At 41.1% G+C, this 22,871-nt stretch overlaps 1 protein-coding gene across 5 annotated transcripts in view; it reads right to left on the bottom strand.

The window, feature by feature from the left end:
* Nucleotides 1-22,871, bottom strand: part of HECW1 (HECT, C2 and WW domain containing E3 ubiquitin protein ligase 1) — a 321,611-nt gene that overhangs the window by 97,153 nt on the left and 201,587 nt on the right. For 4 of the 5 annotated variants that reach the window (XM_064487726.1, XM_031454627.2, XM_031454628.2 and 1 more), the window contains 3 exons: nt 20,292-20,367; nt 16,515-16,684; nt 690-832 (listed from right to left, as the gene is read on the bottom strand). In XM_064487726.1, the coding sequence (XP_064343796.1) occupies nt 690-832; nt 16,515-16,684; nt 20,292-20,367 (389 nt within the window). The remainder of the gene's footprint in view (nt 1-689; nt 833-16,514; nt 16,685-20,291; nt 20,368-22,871) is intronic. The other variant, XM_064487725.1, reaches the window with a different exon arrangement.

Genomic DNA, 22,871 nt, shown 5'->3' with positions numbered 1-22,871 from the left:
GAAACATATTTACGACCAGACAGCTACACTTTATGTTTTCAAATATAGTTGCTGTTACCTACAAAGATATCTATTACGTACAAGGATTTTATCTGGCCAGAGTTCATTTTAATGAGAACTCTGAGTGGATGTGCACATAGAAGTTACAAAACACAGAAACACGTTCTCACATACAGTTGAACTACGGGAGCAACAGAATTGCTGCCTTTGCGTGAGAATTCATGTTTTTGAAATCTCATACATATCATCTAGTATTTTCTACAAATTACTAGTGTTTGTGAAGGCAGTCTAAGCTAGCAACCCAGTATTTCATCTTGTTAGGGAAATGTCACAAATGATTAAATCGTATACACAAGATAGGAATATGAATGAAATGATATCCTTCATGGTAAAACAGATGTTAACTTCTACCTGTTCAGAAAAAAATGCTGCATAAAGGGCTTCTCTCACCACTGTGTCTTAGAGATTTTTACTCTCTTGAATAAGGAACCAGTGGTACACACATAAGGGGAAAGAGAAAGGTCTGTGTAGTTAATGATTATAGCTCAAGCAAAATAATTAATGGGAGAAGCCAAGGAAATACAATGGCACTCTTTTGTTTGCATCTCTATGAGGCTATGTTGTTGCCCCCCTTGGGCCTGGCCCACTGGCCGAAGCCCGGTGACCCTGCGCTCTCGGTCAAGGTTTACCCGATGGCATGTCTTTCCAGGAGCCTCTGAACGGGCATCGACAGCTTTCCCAAGAACCGCTTGATGATGGGGCGGCTCTTGGCAAACTTGTCCTTCACCTCGATTTCCAGCACGTCAGTGGGCAAGGACACAAAGCTGAACTGCTGTAATGAAGAAAACAAGTCCCGTCAATTTACTGCGAGGTGTGAAGGCTGGCCGATCCCCAGGCCATCTGCTTTGGGTGATGTCATTGTAAAAAACCCAAGCAGCCATATATTTACATCTATATTTATATCTACATTTATCTATCTATCCATCTGTCTATCTGTATATCATCTAAACATTTCAGAAATGCTGTGGACCCTGTTTATTCAATAAATGAATAATGACAACCATGAGGTGCTTCTTCAGTGCTTAAAAATAAGGTTATTCTCTGAGATTCCAATAATCAAATCAACTCTAAAGAGAAAGACTGCTACCCAGGTTTCATCATGTTTGACTAAAAGTACCAACATACCTAAAGAAAGAACAAGCAAGCGGGGTGGAGGGTGGGAAGGGATAGACTGGGATTTCAAAATTGTAGAATAGACTACACTGTATAGCACAGGGAGATATACACAAAATGTTATGATAACTCACAGAGAAAAAAATGTGACAATGAGTGTGTATATGTCCATGAATAACTGAAAAATTGTGCTGAACACTGGAATTTGACACAACATTGTAAAATGATTATAAATCAATAAAAAATGTTAAAAAAAGCATCCAAAATGAAAAAAGAAAAAAGAAAGAACAAGCAAAACTCATCTATTATTAAGGAAATGCACATTAAATCAACAATGCAATGTCTTTTTTTTTTTTCTTCATGATTATAATGGCAAAGATTTTTTAAAAGTTTGATGATACCCTGCATTCTGGAAAGTGGGGAGAGACAAGAATTCTCACACTCTATTGATGGTGATAAAAATTGATTTGACCCTTGGGAAGGGAATTGGCAATATTTATTGGTATTTAAATGATAAATTCCCTTCAACCCAGAATTCTACTTCTAGGAATTTTCTCTCTGAAACTTAACTTGTACAAGAGTGCAAAATGTATATACATTTTATAAGGATGTTCACTGGAGTATTATTAACAATAGCTAAAGGCTGGAAAGATTTAAAAAATGCCTACCAATAGGAAACCAGCTAAACGAAGGATGGCAAATCTTTGAAACAGAGAACTCTATTGTCATTAAAAGATCTAGGTAAATAAATATGTTCTAACATGAAATGATACTTGACCAATTAAATGAAAAAAGCCTGATATAGAAAAATGTGAAGAGTGGGATTCCACCTGTACTTTGAATTGCAGAGAAAACGCCTGGAGGGTACACTCCAAACTGAACGCGAGGAAGTGGGCTGGTAGAGGAGGGGAGAGAGCAAATCTTTTTCATTTGATTCTGAAGTGTTCGTTTCTTAAAGGGCACACTGTGTGGCTTTAAAAATAAAAGCCACAACAGTTAAAGGAAGACTGTGATCACCAGAAGTTGGCTTGGTCAACAACAAGCGTAGAAAAGGAGAGACAGGTAAACGTTTTCATTGCCCAGTTCAGATTACCTGGGAGGACTCTTGACTAACACTGAATGTTACAGTACCCTTAATCAAGGGTTGTAAAACAGCTGACATATATAATTATTTTCTTTTATTCTGATGAACTCCTAACAGCAATCTTTTCACTGTAGTTGATTTCGAATTTCAGAGATTAAATATGTTGGGCATGCTAATGTTAATGTTGCCTCCGTATCAGTCAGGATGGGCTAGGAAACGCTGCAGTAACAACCAAGTCCCCAGTCCCAGCGACTTCACGGTAGCAAGGTTCTGCTTCTTGCTCACAGTGCCACCGTGGGCTGGCAGAGGGCTCTGCTCCTTAGTCACTCAGGGAGCCAGGCTGATGGAGCGGGCACCCTCTCAAACACTGCCAGTCACAGTGACAGAGGGACAGAGAACTCTGGAGGGTCTTCCTCCAGTATATAAATGTTTGCTTTCAAACCCAAGTCTTCATCACAACTAGACACACACCCCAGCCATCCACAGGGACTAGGAAATGTGCTCCTACCATGTGTCTGGGAGATAACAGAAATATTTGGCAAACAGCAATAATGACTTCCACACCCTCCATGTGTTACTTCTAATTTCCATTACAAATTAGTTTCAGTTACCATCTATATAATTGTTAAGAAGCAATCATTCCTGGTACTGACAAAACTGAATTTCCAAACCCAGGAATAGGCTTGATCCTCGTCTAAGAAGGTCTGTTTGAGTGAGCATCCAGGCCCCCTAACTGTCTCAGGTCCCCAGACTCTGGTATCTTCTGCTCAGTGATTCCACGCTGAATGTACCATCACGGACCTCCTCACCTAAATGCTCACCCATAGGCAAGATGCGCTACAGTACTTGTACGTGACAGAACGGTTAATAATATTCTAAATGACAGTAATTTTTGGTTAGATGTAAATATCACAATAGCAACAATAACACATGAAAGGACATTAAGATAGAAGACGCTTGTTTTCCAAAGCCAAGTACCAAGAGCAGGAAACACGATTTATAATCACAGTGATATAAATGAAACACATAGAAAAAAGACTAGAAAGACTTACAACCAATTTTAATAGCAGTCATTTTACCAAGTAAGAATATACTTCCCCGCATTTCTTTCTCTGATGAGCATGTAGTTGTTTTTTTTTTTTTTATTTTAATTGAAGTCTAGTCAGTTTACAATGCTGTGTCAATTTCTGGTGTACAGCACAGTGCTTCAGTCATATAGGAACATACATGTATTCATTTTCATATTCTTTTTCACCATGAGTTACTATAAGATATTGAATATAGTTTCCCATGCTGTACAGTATAAGCTTGTTTCTAAGCATGTATTGTTTTTATAATTAAAAAATATAGTCAGCTTTATTAAAACAAGGGTTTTTCAGGCTCTAGCAGCCTGCATGGGACACTGAAGTCGGTGTCCCAAAACACGCTCTGAAACTTGGGGGCGACTCCTGGGTTCCTTCCTCCCTCCTCTCTTCACATATCCACCCCGTCGTCACTGGCACCAGCCTGTCCCCACCAGGCCCTCACTTCCGTGCCATGGTTATCGGAGTCCATGTAACCCCACAGCGAGGTCAGGTTCTTTAAAGAACCAGTGAGCACCTTTGAAAATGTAAAAGTCTGTCTGTTCACCAGCAAGCTACCTGCTCTTGGGAGCCTAAGGCCGGGGTGACGCGTGTCATCTGGCTGCTGCCCCGGCTCTCACTCTGAGCCTCTGAAGAGCTTCTGGAGTGAGGTGGGCTTGGCTTCTCTTCCAAGGTCTACACGTCTAAGTTCCTGACTTTCTCATTCGCAACCTCACGGAGCCTGAGCATCTTCAACTAGAGACTGGGAGAAGAAGGTCCATGCCATGTCACATTTGCTGCATCCTTCCTTCTCCATTCCTGGTCTCCCCAGACTCTACCTGCCCCATCCTCTACTATCTCCTTCTCCTTCTGACTCTTAAATGATTGGACTTCTTTCAAATTTACTACCTTATTTCAGCTGGATTTTAATGGTCAATAACTCTATACAGTTGTTTGTAGTAACTTGTAAGCCTGGTTCAAATAAGAGATAAGATAAGAGCTACAATGTTCCTACTATTAATGCCCACTGTTTTCCTGTCCAGGGAAATGGCCCAGTTAATGGTCAAAAGAGAAATCTGTGCACCATGTCTGCAAAAGATTTTCAAAAAATGCATCATGGATCTAAGCCCTCTGCTCCTTGGGGACTTTTGTCTCCTTGCATCCTAGTTCGCCTGAGAAAGAAATCAACGTGGCAAGTGAAACAACCACCCTCAGATCCTAGGGATCTACAGTCTGGCCATTTCCCACTTCATCGTCTTCTTTTTGCTCGAGAGCATCTAATGGGAACTGTACCCCATGCTTGGACCAATCAATCAATCAATGGCTCCTTATCTCAGGATAAACCATGAAACCATTCTAAACAAAGAAACTCTTGGTGTCTTGAGGGTCAGAGAATAAAATTCCATAGGTCACCTTTCCACCAGTGCATCAGATTCTGAATTCTTTTTCTTGGGTGCACTTGAAGAAAAAACTTCAATCATCAGACCTCTTATAATTGGGCAGGAATGGCAGGAAGAGAGGTGTGCAAGACTCTCAGGCATGAGCTGGGATGACACAGGATTCTCACAGCATCAAGCCTCCTTTTGGTTAAAAGTTAACTTTCTTTTGTTTATGCACAGGCTGTGGGACTCATTTCTGCTTTAGGCCACTGGTATGTAGCCTTGACTTTCATTAGAATCATCTGGGGAACTTTCACAAAAATACCCATTACTGGATCCCATCCTTGGCTTGTTAAATTAGATTCCATTAGAGATGGAACTGGGCACTGGGGTGTTTCAAGCACCCCAGATTCCCGTGCAACCAGAGTGGAGAACCACAGTTCTCTCAGTAATAATCCATTTCAACATGGAATACTCATTGTTAGGAAAAAACATCCCTTACGTCAAATCTAAATCTTCCTCTGTGGCCTAAATATTTAGTCCAGTGATTCGTAACCAGTTCTTCAAACCCCAGTTTAACAGCTTCTTTATTTTGTTGGTCTTGGCATTCTTATTAATAGCAGTGGATGGTAGCCAGCCTCTAGCCAGCAGATGCCAGCAACACATCCCAAGCTGTGACAACCAGAAACGACTTCAGACATTGCCCAATGTCCCCTGGAGACAAAGCTGCCCTTCCTGAGAACCACCGACACAGGTCTACGTTCTTCCGTTTTCCAGAGAGCTGTTAGACTGGTGTTGCAAAATATGTTTTTTTAAAAAAATATATTTTGGTTGGCATTGTTACATAATAGGCCATTTATAGAAATAAGGTGATTTATTTATTATAATCCACCTGGCTTCATAAAGGATATGGGGTAGATCTTTTATAAACAGAACTTCCATAAATTGAACTTACTGAAATAAAAACAGAGTAGAGAACTAAAAGAAATACTTAATTGGCAGTGGTGTAAACTGGCAGAAGTTCCATACTGGGCAACTGAGGCAGGGGTCAGAAGAGTGTTGGTCTTAAAGGAGCCAAGGGCTCAGAAGGAGGGGGGTTACATATTTACTCACAGACACTTGCTGGGCACTGACTCTGAGCAGGGTGCTGGTGACACGGCCACCGCCCTCAAGTCCTGGAGTCACAGGTCGTTAACTTTAAGAGCTCACAGTCTTACACTGTGGGTAAAATGCCAAAACAGATGGTTCCATAGTAAGACTCCTCAAAGGCTCAGCCTGATAGACAGGTATGGAGAGGAGGGGTGGCGATGGTGGTGGGGAGAAGGCTGATGAACAGGTAAAGACAGCTTCCCCAAGGCTGCAGTTCCTTAACTAAGCCTTCACAGACAAGTACACATCAGCTGGATGAAGAAGGTGTAGGAGGAACACTCCAGGGAGAGAGAAGGTGGTGGGAAAAAGGCTGAAATTCACAGAGTGTGCAGATCCCTTTGAGAAATGTGGGTGCCTCACTACATCTGGGTCATAGTGGGGATCACGTAATAAGATGAAATAGGATAGATAAGTAGGATCCAAATCATAAACAGCCTCCTGGCCAGAGCTTGGACTTACCCCAAGCCATGTAGGAGCAATCGAAGGATCTGAATTATGCAAATGACACACTTGGATTTGCATTTTAGAGGAGTCACTGCAGTAGTGCTGGGGATGTGCCCATAGATGGGTCAGGCCAGGAGGCAGACAGATCAGATGCGACAAGTGAGAAACGAGAAGGAAGCCTGCCAGGCAAGGGGTGGGTGGTGACAGGATTGTTGACTCGCTCAATGCCAGTGAGAGCCATGATGTGTGGGAGAGAAGGAGATCACAGTTCCCAAGACTGGATATGCAAGACTGAGAGCATGTGGGAGGACTGAGAGCTAGAAATGAAGAGAGGGGCTGAGTGACTGAATGTCCCAAAGTAATGAAGGTAAAGACTCACGGAAGCCGGAGGTTGGGTGTGGAAGGACCAGTGAAAAGAGAGCTGGAGAGCTTGCAATATTTTCACACGATCTAGGGTTGCACTGGAATGGATGACTGGTGACAGATGGAAGTAAAGGTCAATGAGATTGAAGAGGTTAAGGAAATGAGAATCTGATGGGTCATTCATGGGGACACTGATCATCCAGGATAATGGTTTAGGTCTTGGGGAGAAAGGGAAGATGGTGTTACAGGTAGAAAGTTCTAGTAAAGTTGTAGCTGAGGAAATAATGGGACCCATCATGTAGTCTTGATGGGACTACATCATTGATGTAGCCAAGACAGTAAGGACATCAATGGGAGTGGGGGAACTATAATCAAAAATGAAGAAGTAGCTGTGGGAAATTTCAGAGACACGTTCAGTATGAGTTGGAAAGTACTTTCACTTAGGCGTTTAGGGACATGTATGAGAAAAGATGACCCCAGTCGGAGACAGCAGAAGTCAGGAAGGGTTGAGAATTAAAAAGTGGTAAGGATGGTTAACTTGTTTTGGGTCATGTTACATTTGAAGAGGTAGGAGGCTATTTGGGAGTAAGGCAAGAATACAAACGCAAAGCCAAGATTGGATGCCTGGTGATGTGGGGCAGGAGTGGTCCAAACTGTTATGTGAAATAGGCCATGATACGTAGTTAGAGGGACATCTAGTTTTGCCTCTCTTCTCTCACAGCCATAAGGGGAAAATAAAACACCAATTCCACGCATGAGAGACTGCCTGGTGCCATTCAGCCAACATCATTATTTAACACTAATGGAAGTTAAATGGATTAGTCTTGGTTGCTTCCTGGGCAGAAGTTCTCCAAGGAGAAGGAAAGCAGGAAGGAAGTAAATGGAGCATGCAAACTGCAGCTACTCTTCTTTAGAAACTTGCATGGCATGTGACTGTCAATTCAGGTGACACTATTCGTTGAGTTTAAAAACGCCAAATAGAGTGCTGCCTACAGTCAAGTCCAAGAAGAGACAGAAAAACAGTTCCACTAGCAGAGCAATAATTGAATCAAGAGCAATTGTTTTCTCTCTTTAGCAATATTGTAGGGCTTTCTATTAAGAGGTGATGCCTTTGGGGTCTGCCATGCCATGCAGTGCGCAGCCTGACTGTATCCCAGGAAGGAAGTGTCAGAATCCTGCTGAGACAGAAGCCCTGTTATCCGCAGGGAATCTAATTGCTTTGAATAGTAAAAGCTGCTCTTGCAAATTTGTGATATATGGAAAGCTTATGTTTCCTCTTATGCCTAAGAACAAGTGAACTGGATCTTGACTGGGTCTCCACCACCTCCACATCAAGCTCTGAGAAAACTCAGAAACGGGACTGAATATTATTCATTTTATTTGCAGGCACTGCTATGGCAAAGTGAGGCCAAGATTTACTCATGGCTTGACTGAGTAGGAAGCAAGGTCTGCATGTGTGTTCTTGTAAACATGTTATGTAACTGTATATCATACTTAAAATATGTCAAATACAAAAATATTTATTATACATCCTACATACATGTATTCTATTGATAATCTGTTTCTATATCCATGTCCTTATCTACATCTATATCTGTATCTCTAAGTCTTTTGCTTCTGAAGATGATTCACTTGAGCACTTACAAAGAAGAAATGGGATTAGATAATAGATTGGAAACCAAGAAGACCAAAATTTGCTGTGTGATCATAAGCACCTTAATTAACCTTTCTGTGTCTACTTTACAGTGTCCCTAAGAAGGAAAAGAACCGTTCTCTCAACGTCACTGTCTGCATATTCTTTGTTGATAAATTGTCATCATCAGAGGCGAAGTTCCTCAACCGTACACCTTGGTCAATGCAGTTTGTTCTTCTCACCTTCAGGAGCTTATATCCAATCAGTCATTGAGTCTAAACTCTCTAGAGTTCATTCTCTCCTCCTCACTTCTGCTGTCACTGGCCCCTGTAATTCCCGCTCATACAATAACCTCCTAACTGGTCTTCCAGTCTTCAGTTTCTTTCTTACAGTTACCAGTAAATTTATGCTTCTGAAACACAGAGCTGATCCTTCCATTCTCTTGCATAATAACTTCCCCTGACTTTTTCTCACTTACAGGATGAAATCCAAATTTCCTAACGACACATCTGGTTCCTGTCAACCTTTCTAGTTGCATGTATTATGTACATTCTCTGACAACCTCATTTTCTTTCACACATTTTTCAGGGACTATTTTCCTAGAAGTTGTTTTTTCCCAACTTCCCAGCCATGCCAAACTCCTACTCATCCTTTAAAAGCCCATTCAATAGAATTTCTTCTGTGAAGTCTTTTCTGACTTCTGACAACTGTTCTTTCTTCTGCTTCAGTATCTCCTCTATGATTCTTATCACATTATTCATTTTCTTGTGGTTAATATGAATGCACATGTAGTATCTGTTTTTAGTATAGCTATTTGCATGTAGAAATGTGTAATTTGAATATAGAAATCCACATCAACAAATGAGGGAATGAGTGACTGGCTACTCCCTGAGGTAATTCCACCCTGTTATCACATACTGATGTTGTGAAAGTGGAATATAATCCAAGCTTACAGGTAACCTAAAATACACTCATCTACAAGTGCTAGATTGACCCTTCAGTGCCCAAGCCATACTAGTTATTGCTCTGGTAGAAAGTCTAAGGGTTATATTATAGAGATGAGCTTTTCTGAAATGGAACTCTTCATTTGGATGTGAGATGTGGCCACTGACACAGGCTGGCATTGAAGAGTGAAAAATGTGGTAGGGAGAATTCTGAGATGCCCAAGATCCCCCTGCCCATCTCATATAATGCCCTTTTGGAGTGTGGGTGGGGCCCGTGAATATGATGTATGTCATGCCCATGTAACCAGGCAACCAGGTAACCAATCAGTGGAGCCCAAGTTAATCAAAAGGCAGATTAGCTGGGTGGGCTGACCTAATCAGGTGAGGCGAACCCTTTTGAAAAAACTGAACACTTTCTGAAGTCAGAGAAATGGAAGTGCAAGAGGGAGTCAATGCAAGGAAGATTCCCCATCACTGACTTTGATGATGGAGAAGGCTATGTGGTAAGGACCAGAGAATTGCCTCTAGGAGCTGAGAGTGGCCACCAGCCACCAACCAGTGAGGATCTGAATTCTGCTAACAACCCCAATGATCTTGTAAATGGTCTAGAAGAGAACATAGCTCATCCAGCATCCTTGATTTCCAGCATCCCTACTTTCAGTCTTGGAGACCCTGACCACAGAATCCAGCTAGGCTGGTCAAGACTCTTGATCCACAGGACTGTGAAATAGTAAATAGCAATTGTTTCAAGTTGCTAGATTTGTGGTAATCTGTTATGCAACAACAGAAACTTAGTGCAATAATCTAAATTAGAGTAAGTAACAGCAGGGTGAGGACACCTTCTGAACAGGTATACAGAGCTGTTTGTTGGCAGTTAGTGTTTAAATCAGTGTGCTACAGCATCCCCCAAACTGGTTTCTACGTGATGTCGAGGGTTCCAGGAAAAAAAAGGGCTCTGATGAGAAGCACTGAGTTAAACAAGGGGAAAAAGATTTCCTTACTGTCAGTGACACAAGGCTTTACTTATACAAATGGGCAAAGATAGAATGCAGTCTCCATATTTGACTGTGGTGCCTCCCCTGGGGTGTGTGTGGTGTCATGGGAGAGACATATGGTAGACTGCTGTTAGGTAGATCACAGTTTAGGACATTGGCATTTTGTGTCCAGTTAAAGTTCAAAATACTGAGGGGAAAAAATAATTGTCAACCTAGAGTTTTATACCTACTAAATTCTCATTCAAGAATGAAGTAAAAATAAAGATATTGAAATACACAAACACTTCAAGAGTTCACCATCCACAAATTTCAGAGCTTTTTTTCCCCAGACAGTTTATAAATTATAAGCTAAGGCATCAGATTAATAAAAAGAGATACAGTAGAGATATAAAAAATCATGGTATATACAGATGGCCCCTGACTTAGGATGGTTCAACTTAGGACATTTTGACTTTACAATACATTCAGTAGAGACTATACCTTGAGTTTTGAATTTTGAACTTCTCTTGGGCTAGCAACACGTGTTATGATGATACTGTCCCGTGATGCCGGGCAGCAGCAGAGAGCCACGGCTGCCAGCTGGCCACGCGATCATGAGGGTGAACAACTGGTAACGCCCACAACCACTCTGTACCCAGACATTTATTTTTCACTTTCACTTTTAGTACAGAATTCAGTAAGTTACATGAGATATTAATCACTTTAGTATAAAGCAGGCTTTGTGTTGGATGATTTTGCCAAACTGTAGGCTAATGTAAGTGTTCTGAGAACATTCAAGACAGGCTAGGCTAACCTATGAAGTTCGGTTGGTTAAGGGATATTAAATGCACTTTTGACTTATGATATTTTCAACTTATGATGGGTTTATTGGGACATAATCCCACCATAAGTCAAGTAGAATCTCTATATCTATCTATCTATCTATCTATCTATCTATCTATCTATCTACCTACCTACCTATGTATGTATATATGTATCTATCTATCTATCTATCATCCATCTATTGATATAGTCTCCACATTTTTGTATATATTATTTATGAGCAACTTTATGAAAATAAATAGAAAAAAATGTGTGTGTGTGTGTGTGTATATATGATACACATATCTATACAGTATCATTGTAACACATGTCACATATATATATATATATATGCCAGGCTGAGTACTACCTGTGCGACTCTCCTCTGAGATCAGTAGCCCCTTCCTTCTTGGTCATTCCTAATGTTCTTCTAGAGGGTGTGTAATTTGTCAGACATTCATTTTATGTACTAACTTTATCTCACTTTTTACTCAAAATTTTCTCTGGTTTCATTTATCTCATCTATATTAAAATATATTTTATCTTGCTGTATTGTATGCATTTTGTATATTTCCAGGAACAAGAAGTAATGTAAATATTTTCAGCGTGTACAGGATGCTGTGTGGCCTTAGATTTGGCACTTCTGTGCTCATAGGCAATGTCAGGTCACTGAGTGCTACGTATCTAAAGAGACAGGCCAACATTGAGGCTAGACCCCCTCTCTTCTCCAGCATCAGGCAGACCATTAGGTAAGAAAATCACTCTCTCCCCTTTTCCCAATCCTAGCCCCCAACAGTGGGGCCGTTATCCCTGAAGGAAAAGGTAAGGGGATCCTCAGATCTCTGCCCTGATTTTGTTTCTCTTAAAAGTGTAGGAGCTGGGAGAAGGGAACAAAGAACAGAGTATGTCTCCTTCCCACTCCACGACCCTCAGGAGCCATAGTCCTGGTCTGCGGTGAACAGGAGTAAAAGAGATTTAAACGGAACATGAAATTAGACTTGACTGGCTTATTAATAACACAGAGTGACCAGGAAGTGATAGGATGTACCCAAGACATCTTTAAGAGACAGTTGAGCACGGCTGAACACGGTGACTGGAAGAAACTAAAACTGATTATGGCATCACTCCGCTGATTGGAGACAGCTGAATTAAGCAGCTTGTCTGCCCACCTGCCTATTTATTGTGTGTGATTTGGAAGGTATATAAAATATCGGATTCTCAAATGTCCTCTTGGTCATTTTAGCTGGGTTTGAAAGCTTCTGGGCTGCACAGCATCCCCTTCCAATCACCCTGTAAATCACTGGACTTGTGCTGTATTTATTCTGTCTGTATGTCTCTCTCACAAGTATACGAAGTTTACCCACGTCCATTGAATGCCTCTCTCAAATGTAATGTCCTTTTAGCCAAGGTTAGATATAGCTAATGGCCTAAATGTTTACCAGAAGCTTTTGACAAAAATAAACAAAATCCAAGAAAATGTGAAATTAGCTAATTAATCATAATATTGCTATAGTCATAATTTTGTAATACATGAAATCGATAGCCTGAACACAGTAATCCAGTTGTGACAAAACTGCAAATTCAAGTCATTGATAATATGATAAGAACGCTATTGATTTCTCCTGATTTTTTTTAATGTAAACAATGCTGTTCCTTTCACTGGCTTTTGTTCCTATTTCTTTATTAACTTTTTTCTAGGCTAATTATCCAAAGCACTGAAAAAGGCTGAGAAAGCTAAATAGATTAAAGCTTGATATGACTTGAGATTTTTCACTGGGCGCAGCCAATACTTCCTGCAAGACAAGCCTGAAGGAGGGAAAGATGGGGAGGGTGGAGTCACCATCAGAAATGGGCTTTCCTGAAGCAGAATTTCTGTTGTGTAAGCAAAGAGAGTCTATAGGATTTGGCCATTTCTATGCTTTAAACCCCACTGGCTATTTCTTTTTCATTCTTTAAATGTGGCTTTTGTGTAGATCTGCCAGAGACAACTGCATATCACCTCTGACATTCCTTGGGTCGTCTCCCACCTGTCTGCTCTGCTATTCCTTATTCCTTGTCTTTCCCGGTTCCTAGGTCCTCCTCTTTGGTTCATCTGTGCTTGGGTCCTGTTTTTCTCAAGACTTCATGCTCAGAAATCCACTTAGCTTGGTTCTCCCCAACTCTAGCCCTGCCTTTGATTGTTGGTCACAGCCAAAGTCGGATGTTGCTTTTGGTGTTGGTCTTTAGCTTAACGAATTTCAACCAATGAAAGAAGTACTACTCAGTTCCAACTCTGATTTGTAAAATTTGCCCAGTTTCTTGGTGTAAGTACCCCCATCGCGGCTGACTTCGCTCAATGTGGAGTCAGGAAGAGATGGGCACGGTGGCTTCCAGGAGCCCACGTGAGCCGGCTCCATGGGGACTAACCCCTCATCCAGCTCACTCTATCCCCTCACGAGAAATTAGGATGCATCGAGTTTTACAGCTGCTCTCGAAACCTCCATTTCCATCTTAGTTCTTCAGAGGCTGCAAAATGATGCCAACAGACAAGTACAAGAACTGTTTTAGCCACTCGACACCAAACTGCGTGCCTCTGAGTCCAAGTTCAGGATGAAGCTCAGGCGCCACCTGGGAACCAGAGGCAGTACCGCTCGAGTGGCGCCCCTAGTGTTCTCAAGCTGGTGTTGCAGCCTTAAGAGTTTAACCCATAACGGAACCCATTTGCTGCTCAGATGACGGTCGTCCGGATCAAGGAACTTCAAAAATTTTTATTTTCAAAACTATTGTCCTGGGGAAGGGCTGCCGGTTAGGGTTTCTTGCACACACACCACCAGTGTCAGCTTTGCTTTTTGAAGGACGCTTTTCTTCCATAAAAGGGACTTTGTGTTTATGATCCTGTTTACCTTGTCCAGGACGAGACTGCAATTTAATTTCTGATTAAATAGTTATCTTATTATTATTTACCTCTAGCTTTTTAAGTTTAAAAACACATACAAACTATTTAAAATCTTTGTCTAATAATAAGACTCCAATTATAAGCCATCCCTCTGTCAAGGAGAAAGCTTCTTTGACCTTCCTGCTTTCTTCCTACCTGGAACTAGAGTTTGAGGCTTTAAGACGGGAAGATGAGAGCCAGCTGCTAAGGTGTGATGAGAAGACCCAGCGAGCTCGGGCTCCTGGTGGCTGTATTCAGTAGCTGCACGGCCTGGACCACCTCCCTCTGGACTTCTTGTTTGTGAGAAACATCACAGTTGGCCAGACTTCTAGCTCAGAGCCAGATGCATCCCTAACTGACACACGATATAAGCAATGCCGGGTCACTGAAGACCTTGAATGTTCTGCACAGGGGCTGGGACTTCCACATTTGGGCACTGGGCAATGTGGTCTCACTTAGGGGCTTTGAAAGTACGGCTTGGCATTCACACAAACCTTGGTTTACATCACGGCTCAGCCAGTTACTTGTTGTTTAACTTGAGAAATCAGTTATCTCCAGTCTGAGCCTCATCAGGGAGACTCGTGGAGAAACTCACTTTAGGATGCTAACCTCAGCCACAGCACACCGGAGACAATGGAGGAGGTCAAAGGCAGAGGAAGAGTGAGTGTTTGCCAGTGTCCTTTTGGAGAAAAATAAATCTCAACTAAAGGTTCAGAAACAACTTCAGAATGTAAAGTGGATTGTGGTTGACATTCTTCAACCAAACAATATTCTGATGGTGCTGGATTTTGCACGTGTTCTTTGAGACTTTAATGCCTTTATAACTAAATGTCTTACACAAGTTGCTCTAAACTTCTTCAGAAGAGGGAGGCTTTTTTTTTTTTCTTTCATGCACCTTGCATTATGCCCAGGAACACAGTGAGGAGTCCATAAATAATTGGTGAGAGTAGCCAGCACTAAAGGAATCAATAATGTAAGATTCATTATTCCATGCGCGTGGCACTATGGGTGCTTGAGAGCCTGTTGATAACCAAAGTAGTAGGAATTTCAAGTACAACTTCATTTCCCTTATGGCTACTTAAAAAAAAATAAAGCTCTAATGTTGTTCTTCTGTAAAGCCTGGGTCAGGCTTAATTGAGCCTAGAAGTAGGTGGTATAATTTAAGAGGTAACAAAAAATGCTTTGGCCCCAAATATCTAATTATACTTTCTGGTCAAGGATGCTTGAAAGTTCTATATCAGAGATGCTCTACTTTGAAGAATAAAGGAAGGAACTCTGCCTAAAGTTAGGGCCTGGGGTAGGAATAGCATGTTTCCACCAGTACCAGCCTGATGTGGAAAATCTGAGGCTCAGATTGAGGATAACTGATTCCTCAACATTCCACAACTGGTACTGTGAGCTGGACTGTGAAGCAAGGTCTGTGTGGCTGCAAAGCTGTGCTTTTAACCCCTACATTATACCGTGCACCCTCATGCCATGTGTCTCTCTGCTCCCCAGTGCATGCAGTTTGCAGGTAGTACCCTCAAAGCTAGACGTCCAATGGCTGTGACGTTCTTTAGGACAGAACTTAGTCACTGTGATGCTCGACCTGATTAGCTTTGTTGAGGAACCTCCTAGCTCCTGGCCGGTGGAGGAGACACATGTGGGAGAGAAGAGCCTTCATCAGCCAAAACAAACTATTCCACACTCCAGCAGGTTGCCTAGCACCGTGCAAACCAGATAGATGGCATGAGCCATTAGGCTTCGTGTCTATTTAAATCAAACGATATGCAACCCCCTTGGGCTTCCTGAGTTACCTGTCCCAGGACTCTGACAGTTTCAGAATCTCGGGAACTTGTCCGGATGGGCACATTTCACACTCTCACTTAAGAACCTCATGCACAGGAAGAGCGTGAGACTATTTGGATCAAAAGGTGTCTCTTCCTCCTTCCACACAAAGGCAGAGAGAAGCTGTCCTGCCTTCAGGTGCAGGCTGAGACTCAGACGAAGAGGCTATTACAGTCATCCCCCAGTATCACGGGGGATTGGTTCCAGTACCCATCCCAATATCAAATCCACGGATGCACAAGTGCATTATATAAAATGGCGTAGTGTTGCGTATGAATGCTCATCCTCTTGCATGCTGTGAAACATCTCTGGATTACTTATGATATCTAATGCAGTGTAAATGCTACCTAAATAGTTGAAAATGCAACACAATGCTATGGAAAAAGTTACTGGTGTTCAGCAAGTTCAAGTTTTGCTTTCTGGAACTTTCTAGAATTTTTTTCTCAAATATTTTCCATCCATGGAGGGTTGAATCCCTGGATGCAGAAACTGCAGGTACAGAAGGCTGAATGCATGTAGCTACCGAGTGTAGCTGCAATGAACAGTTTCTGGGTACTGCCCTGAGAAATCGATCAAGATTCCTAGGATCTGCAACTCAAAAAGAACACGGCTCCTCTGTAGGACTAAGAGACCATGAACTTAGCAGCAGAGTTTGGGGCTCCAAGAAGGCAGGGAATAGCACGTGGGCTTCACAATCAGTCGTTTTGTTTTGTCATTTCAGCTTCTTTTCAGAGCCCGGGCACTCACCTCAGCCTGCCAGATGGGGTTCACCGTGTTGCCTATGATCTTGGATCTCCTCTCCTGTCCGTGGTGGGGCAGGGCGGGGAAGATGCTGTGCTTCCCAGGCTGAATGGAAATCTTCAGGTAAGGGTCTGGGTTGAAAAACATCCCTTTCTTCAACCCCATGGCCTGGAAATCTATAAGATAAAGGATATTTTAATTTGGATGTGTCTTAGAGAGATTAAAGATTCTATCAGGCCTTACACAAGGAGAAAAAGTCCATCTGAAACAGAAAAAAATTAAATCTTTTGACCATTTTTCACTTAATTATAAATATGGACTGATATGTCTACAGAACTCACTATATGCAACATTTCATGACATGTATTAAATTGTTTTGGTACGAAATCCCTGTAATAAATCAATACAATGGGCATTGCAGTTAACTATGCTTTTGAAGAAAGGACCATTGTCCCTTACTGGTCTGGACTTCTGGCATTCCTCAGGCAGACTGGAGTGAGTGGCTAAGGGTCACCTCCGGAAACTTGGGTGCACCCTGAGGGAAGAAATCCAACTTTGAAAATTCAATGGGTCTAGGCAAAAATTCTTCAAAGTGGAGACATAGAAAAACAAGGGCTGAGGTCTCACAGCAAATGTGATCTCCACTGAGTAAGGAGAGAGAGAATAAGGAGAGAAAAAAAGAGAAAGATGAGAGTTCAAAGAGCAAAGAGCACGGAGAGTAGAAAGAAGGAAAAAAGAAAACAAGGCTTCCATGGAGCTAACGCATATCAATGAGGGGAGTTTTGAGGAGAAATCATGCTGTCAGGGGGGCAAGGCTTTGAAAACTGAACCATTGCATGTAACTGCAAGTGTCTGGTCATGTACAATTTCATGCTGTGTGTGTGGGAAGAGAAAGTGAGAAAGAGAGAGAGAGAGAAGTCAATTGTGATAATGGTGTATGGTTGTTCTGAGATAATTTGAAATAATTTTATATTTATTGGAAATGTGTTTATAACAAGAAGAGGTAAAATTAAATTTTTTCCATTATTGAAGTATTTTCCAAAAATTATTCATAATTATACATAAATGAAGGAAATAAATGTAAAAATACATTGAATAAATCCTAAAGTGTGGTACTTTTTTTTTTTTTTACTGCCCTAAAAGTCCTCTGTGCTCTGACTATTCATCTCTCCTCCCCCTAATCCTCAACAACCACTGATCTTTTTACTGTCTCCATAGTTCTACCTTTTCCAGAAAGTCATATAGTTGGGATACATACAATATGTAACCTTTTTAGATTGGCTTTTCTCAGTGAGTAATATGCTTTAAGATTCCTTCATGTCTTTTCATGGCTTGATAGCTCATTTCTTTTTAGCGTTGAATAACATTCCATTATCTGAATGTACAACAGTTTATCTAGCCATTCACCTACTGAAAGACGTCTTGGTTGCTTCCAAGTTTTGGCAATCACAAATAAAACTGCTATAAACATCTGTGTTAGGTTTTTGAATGGACCGCAGTTTTCAACCCATTTGGGTAATTTGCAAGGAATGTGATTGCAGGGTCATGTGGTAAGAGTATGTTTAGTTTTGAAAGAAATTACCAAAATATCTTCCAGAGTGTCTACCATTTTGGATTCCTCCCAGCAATGAATGAGAGTTCTCATTGCTTCACATCCTCACCAGCATTTGGTGTTTTGGATTTTCATCATTCCATAGGTACATAGTGGATCTTGTTTGTTTTAATTTACATTTCCCTTATGAAGTATGATGTGGAGCATCTTCTCATATGATTATTTGCCATCTGTATATCTTCTTTGGTGAGCTGTCTGATAAGATCTTTGGCCCGTTTTTCAACTGGGTTGTTTGTTTTCATGTTGTGGAGTTTTAAGAGCTCTTTATATATTTTGGATTAACTGTCCTTTATCAGATGCATCTTTTGCAAATATTTTCTCTGAGTCTGTGGCTTGTCTTCTCATTCCCTTGACATTGTCCTTTGCAGGGTAGAAGTTTTTATTTTAATGAAATCCATCATATCCATTTTTTCTTTCATGTTATTGTGTCTTTGGTGTTGTACCTAAAAGGGCACCATCCTACCCAAAGTCATCTAGGGTTTCTCCTGTGTTACCTTAGGACCAAGAGTTTTATAGTCTCGTGTTTTACAATTAGGTCTATGATCCATTTTGGGTTAATTTTTGTAAAGGGTATGAGGTCTGTGTCTAGATTTATTTTTTGTGTGTGTAGATGTCCAGCTGTTCCAGCACCATTTGTGGGAGACACTATTTTGATCCATTGTGTTGCCTTTGCTCCTTTGTCAAAGATTAGTTGACTATATGGGGGTCTACTTCTGAGCTCTCTAGTCTGTTCCACTGGTCTAGTTATTCTGTTTTTTCTTTTCCCCACAAGTCCCACACTGTCTCGATTACTGTAGATTTATAGAAAGTCTTGAAATCGGGTAGTGTCAGTCCTCCAACTTTGATCTTCTCCTTCAATGTGATGGCTATTCGGGGTCTACTGCCTATCCTTATAAATTTTAGAATCAGTTTGTCAGAATCCACAAAATGACTTTCTAGAGTTTTGACTGGGATTGCATTGATTCTACAGGTCAATTTAGGAAGAACTGACATCCTTACAACATTGAGTCTTCCTATCCATGAACATGGGATATATCTCCATTTATTTAGCTCTTCTTTGATTTAACTCATCAGAGTTTTGTAGTTTTCCTTATAAATATCTTATACATATTTTGTTAGAGTTATACCTAAGCATTTCATTTTAGGAAATGCTAATGTAAATGGTATTGTGTTTTCAATTTAAATTCCATTTGTTCATTGCTGGTATATAGGAAAGTGACTGACTTTTTGTATATTAACCATCTATCTACAACCTTGTTACTATCACTTATCAGTGGATCTTTAGGCAAACATTTGCTTTACAGGGGGCTCACTTAGACATGAAAAGCCTCCATTGACCGTCCATCTCCTAAGAACACTCATGCACTTAATTTCTGTGATCTCAGATCTCTGACATTTATGGCCTAAAACATTCATTGGTTTGACAATAATCTAAAGCATAGTTTTCAAACTGTGCTCAACAGAATCCTAGAGCTACTTGCCATTGTGTCTTCACAAAGACTACTTAGGGTGAAATTGAATGCATTGGGGTCTGAACCTTGTATATCATTTTAGCCAAAGCAACTTAAGATTTTCTTCATATTTTAAAAATTTGAAATTATTTTACATTTACAGAAGAGTTGCAGAGATGATACAATACCCTTTACCCAGTTTCCCCATTGTTAACATATTACAGAACTATGATATGTTATGAAAACTAAAACATTAAATTAGTCTTAACTATTACCTAAATATTATTAACTAAGTTGCAGGCTTTATTTGGATTTCACTGGTCTTTCCATAAATTCACTTTTTTTGAGCAGCTCAGTTTTTATCCATTTTACCAATTGGGCTTCATGTGAGATTTTATTTAGACAAAGGGTCCGCTAGCTGCTTCTATCCCCAGGCTTTCCCTTACCTCCACTTTATAAACCCTCAATTACTGCTAGTTGGCAATAGAGGAAAAGTAGAATAGTAACTTTGCTTCTCATCATCTCGTATCACCTCAGGAATGCATCTATTTCTTATTGAATCACCCAATATCTTTGTGAGAATGGAGCATCTAATTTCAATATTCGTTTTACAAATGGAGAAATTGAGCACAGAGAAGTTGAGTCAAGATGAAGAAGTCTCCTGACTGTTGACTGACATTCTCATTCTCTCTACAAGACCTTCAGGTGAACGAAACATACCTGAGAGAGAAAAACTGATCAGTCTCCGACTTCCTTGCCCTTGCACGGCCTCATCAGAGCCAATGCTTTTAAAGATCTGTAAGAAGAAGGAAAAGAAGAGACAAATAAAACAAGCATTGAACTAGATAACACTCCGACACAAGCATGCTTAATCACAGTAATTTCTCTACTTGCAGAATACAAAAAAAAAAAAAACAAAAAAACAAAAAAACAAAAAAAACCCAGCAGTGTTGTGATTTCATTAGGCTACTATTGATTAAAACAAGCTGTTAGCAACCTAATGCCTTTCCCAGTAATAGAATGGGAAATGCTAGTGGGGGTGAGGGGTGCTTTTCGGGGAAATGGAAATCAACAAACATAATTACTGTAATATTAGAGGCCCTTTAAAACTACTTATTTTCATTTATTTATGTTTTTGTTTGTTTGTTTGTTGCTTGTGGCATATACTGAGGAATTTGAACTCTACCCCATAGGCAAGAGAGAGCCATTGAAGGTTTGGCTTTATTTTTTAGTAAACAGCATTTTATTGAAAAGATAAAATTTATTTAAAAAGTAATACATACTCGTTGAGGATGACCAGAGGTGCTCTGGAGAGGAGAGCAAAATGCTTACTTAGATTGTGCTCTGAAGACTGGTTCAGAGGCAGCCTGGAGGTCACAATGCACTTTCTGTGGGGCAAAGGGGCTGTCCAGACCAGGGGAGGCAGACTCTCTGGGGGTGGGACTGGCATCCATCCTTAATGCTCCCCAGGTGAGTCCAGGGTGCACCCCAGGCTGAGAACCATGAAATTAGAAAACACAAGATAGAGGCGGAGGACTAATTTGGAGACAGCTGCAGTGGCCCAGGCAAACTGTAATGAGGGTCTTGACAGTACGGTAGGGGGACAGAGAGGAGAGGGGAGGCTTGTACCACTAGGTGGTATGTGGATGGAACCTGGTGATCGGAAGAGGGTGTTGAGTAAAAGACAGAGTCCCTTTGGCCGATCTCTTTCTTTGCGTTCTCTCTGAATTTAGAATCTCTTTTTTAAATTTAATTTTTTTATTGAAGGGTAGTTGATTTACAATGTTAGTTTCAGCAAAGCAATTCAGTTATACATACACATACATACATATATTTTTCAGATTCTTTTCCATTATACTTATTGCAAGAAATTGAACATAGTTTCCTATTCCAGTAGGTCCTTGTTGTTAATCCATTTTATACATAGTAGTGTGTATCTGTTAATCCCAAACCCCATAATTTATCCCTCCCACCCTTTCCCCTTTGTTACAATCCCTTTCTTACAGATTATGAGATGCCTCAAAGTCACTGTCCTTCAGATCTGGCTTTTACCACCAGTAAGTCCAGCTAAGGATGGAGGAGTGACAAGAGTTAAGTCTTTCTGTCTAAGCCTATGAGGTTGGAGGGGGAAAAAAAACTGCTTTAATCCTACCTTTAAAAACCTTTAATGTAGAGCATAGGAAGTGCGTCAGCTGTCTCTCCATCTGGGTCAGACAGTCTGTTCAGTGCAAGCCAAAGACTGTATTTCGCACTGAGCTCTTTGCAGCCACCCACTCCCTCCGACTGAACAGACGGGCACCGTGAGGGGCCGCCCAGGGAGGGGTGCGGGCCATCGTTCATCCACCGGAGTGTGCAGTGTGATGGGGACAGTATTTACTTCTCATCAAATGAAAGGCGTTCCTGAAAAGATGCCTATGAAATGATTTTGCTTTCATACAAACATCTCCCCATCATTGACTTGCTTTAGGATTTGTAAGATGGATTCTCATGTTTACACTTGTTTTAAATATACTTAAGTTCTGGGCAAAAACATGTGTCTGTCTCTAGTGCAGTGTCTGTTGTCCAGTGACATGACACAGGGAGGCTCATCTTCTGAGAGATCCTAAAAAGAGCCCGCTAAGGTCCATGGATGAGCTGACCCGCTAGGTGCTCGGCACCTGCTCCCTACAACTAGCCAGGCCATGCGATGAGTGGGCACTTCCCCTCCTCTCCACAGGGCGGGAGAGTTTTTCCTCTTTCATTAAATACTGGTCAGCATCAAAGCACCTCAAAACCACCCCCTTCCTTTCCAAGGTTGTGATTTTCAAGGACAAGGTCTGTAAGTGACACGACTAGCGTGGGCACTAGAAGTACTTCTGATCTAGTTATTCTCTTACAAATATTTGTTAAACTATAACCCACAGCTCAGCCATCATTTCAAACTGCTCCCCAGCCATCCATCCTCCCAGCCATCCATCCACCTCACAGATACTATTCTAGGGGCAGTGAATTCTTTAAAGAAAACATCTTGAATGAAGGAATTAAACCCTTGTTTATAGGCAGTAACTCTATTTTTGGTACTGTCAACCTTTCTGTATATTGTCCAAGTATGTATTTGGCTTCTCTGTATAGCTCTGATACTGAAATCCATGTATCTTGCAACCAGTGAGCTGGAGCAGACCCACAGAGAGACAGTTTATGGGACCAGCTCGTGAGACCCTTACTGTATCCTCACTACATGGTGGGCAAGTGCTGAGAGCATTCTCTGGCATCATCCCACCGCATCCTCAGACAGCCTTTCAACAGTCCTGTGAAGTGGGT

Source organism: Camelus dromedarius, chromosome 7 (genome assembly GCF_036321535.1).
Source record: "Camelus dromedarius isolate mCamDro1 chromosome 7, mCamDro1.pat, whole genome shotgun sequence".
Taxonomy (NCBI): Eukaryota; Metazoa; Chordata; class Mammalia; order Artiodactyla; family Camelidae; genus Camelus; species Camelus dromedarius.
The sequence above is the reverse complement of the archived record's forward strand: the minus strand, read 5'-3'. Positions and strand labels throughout refer to the sequence as shown.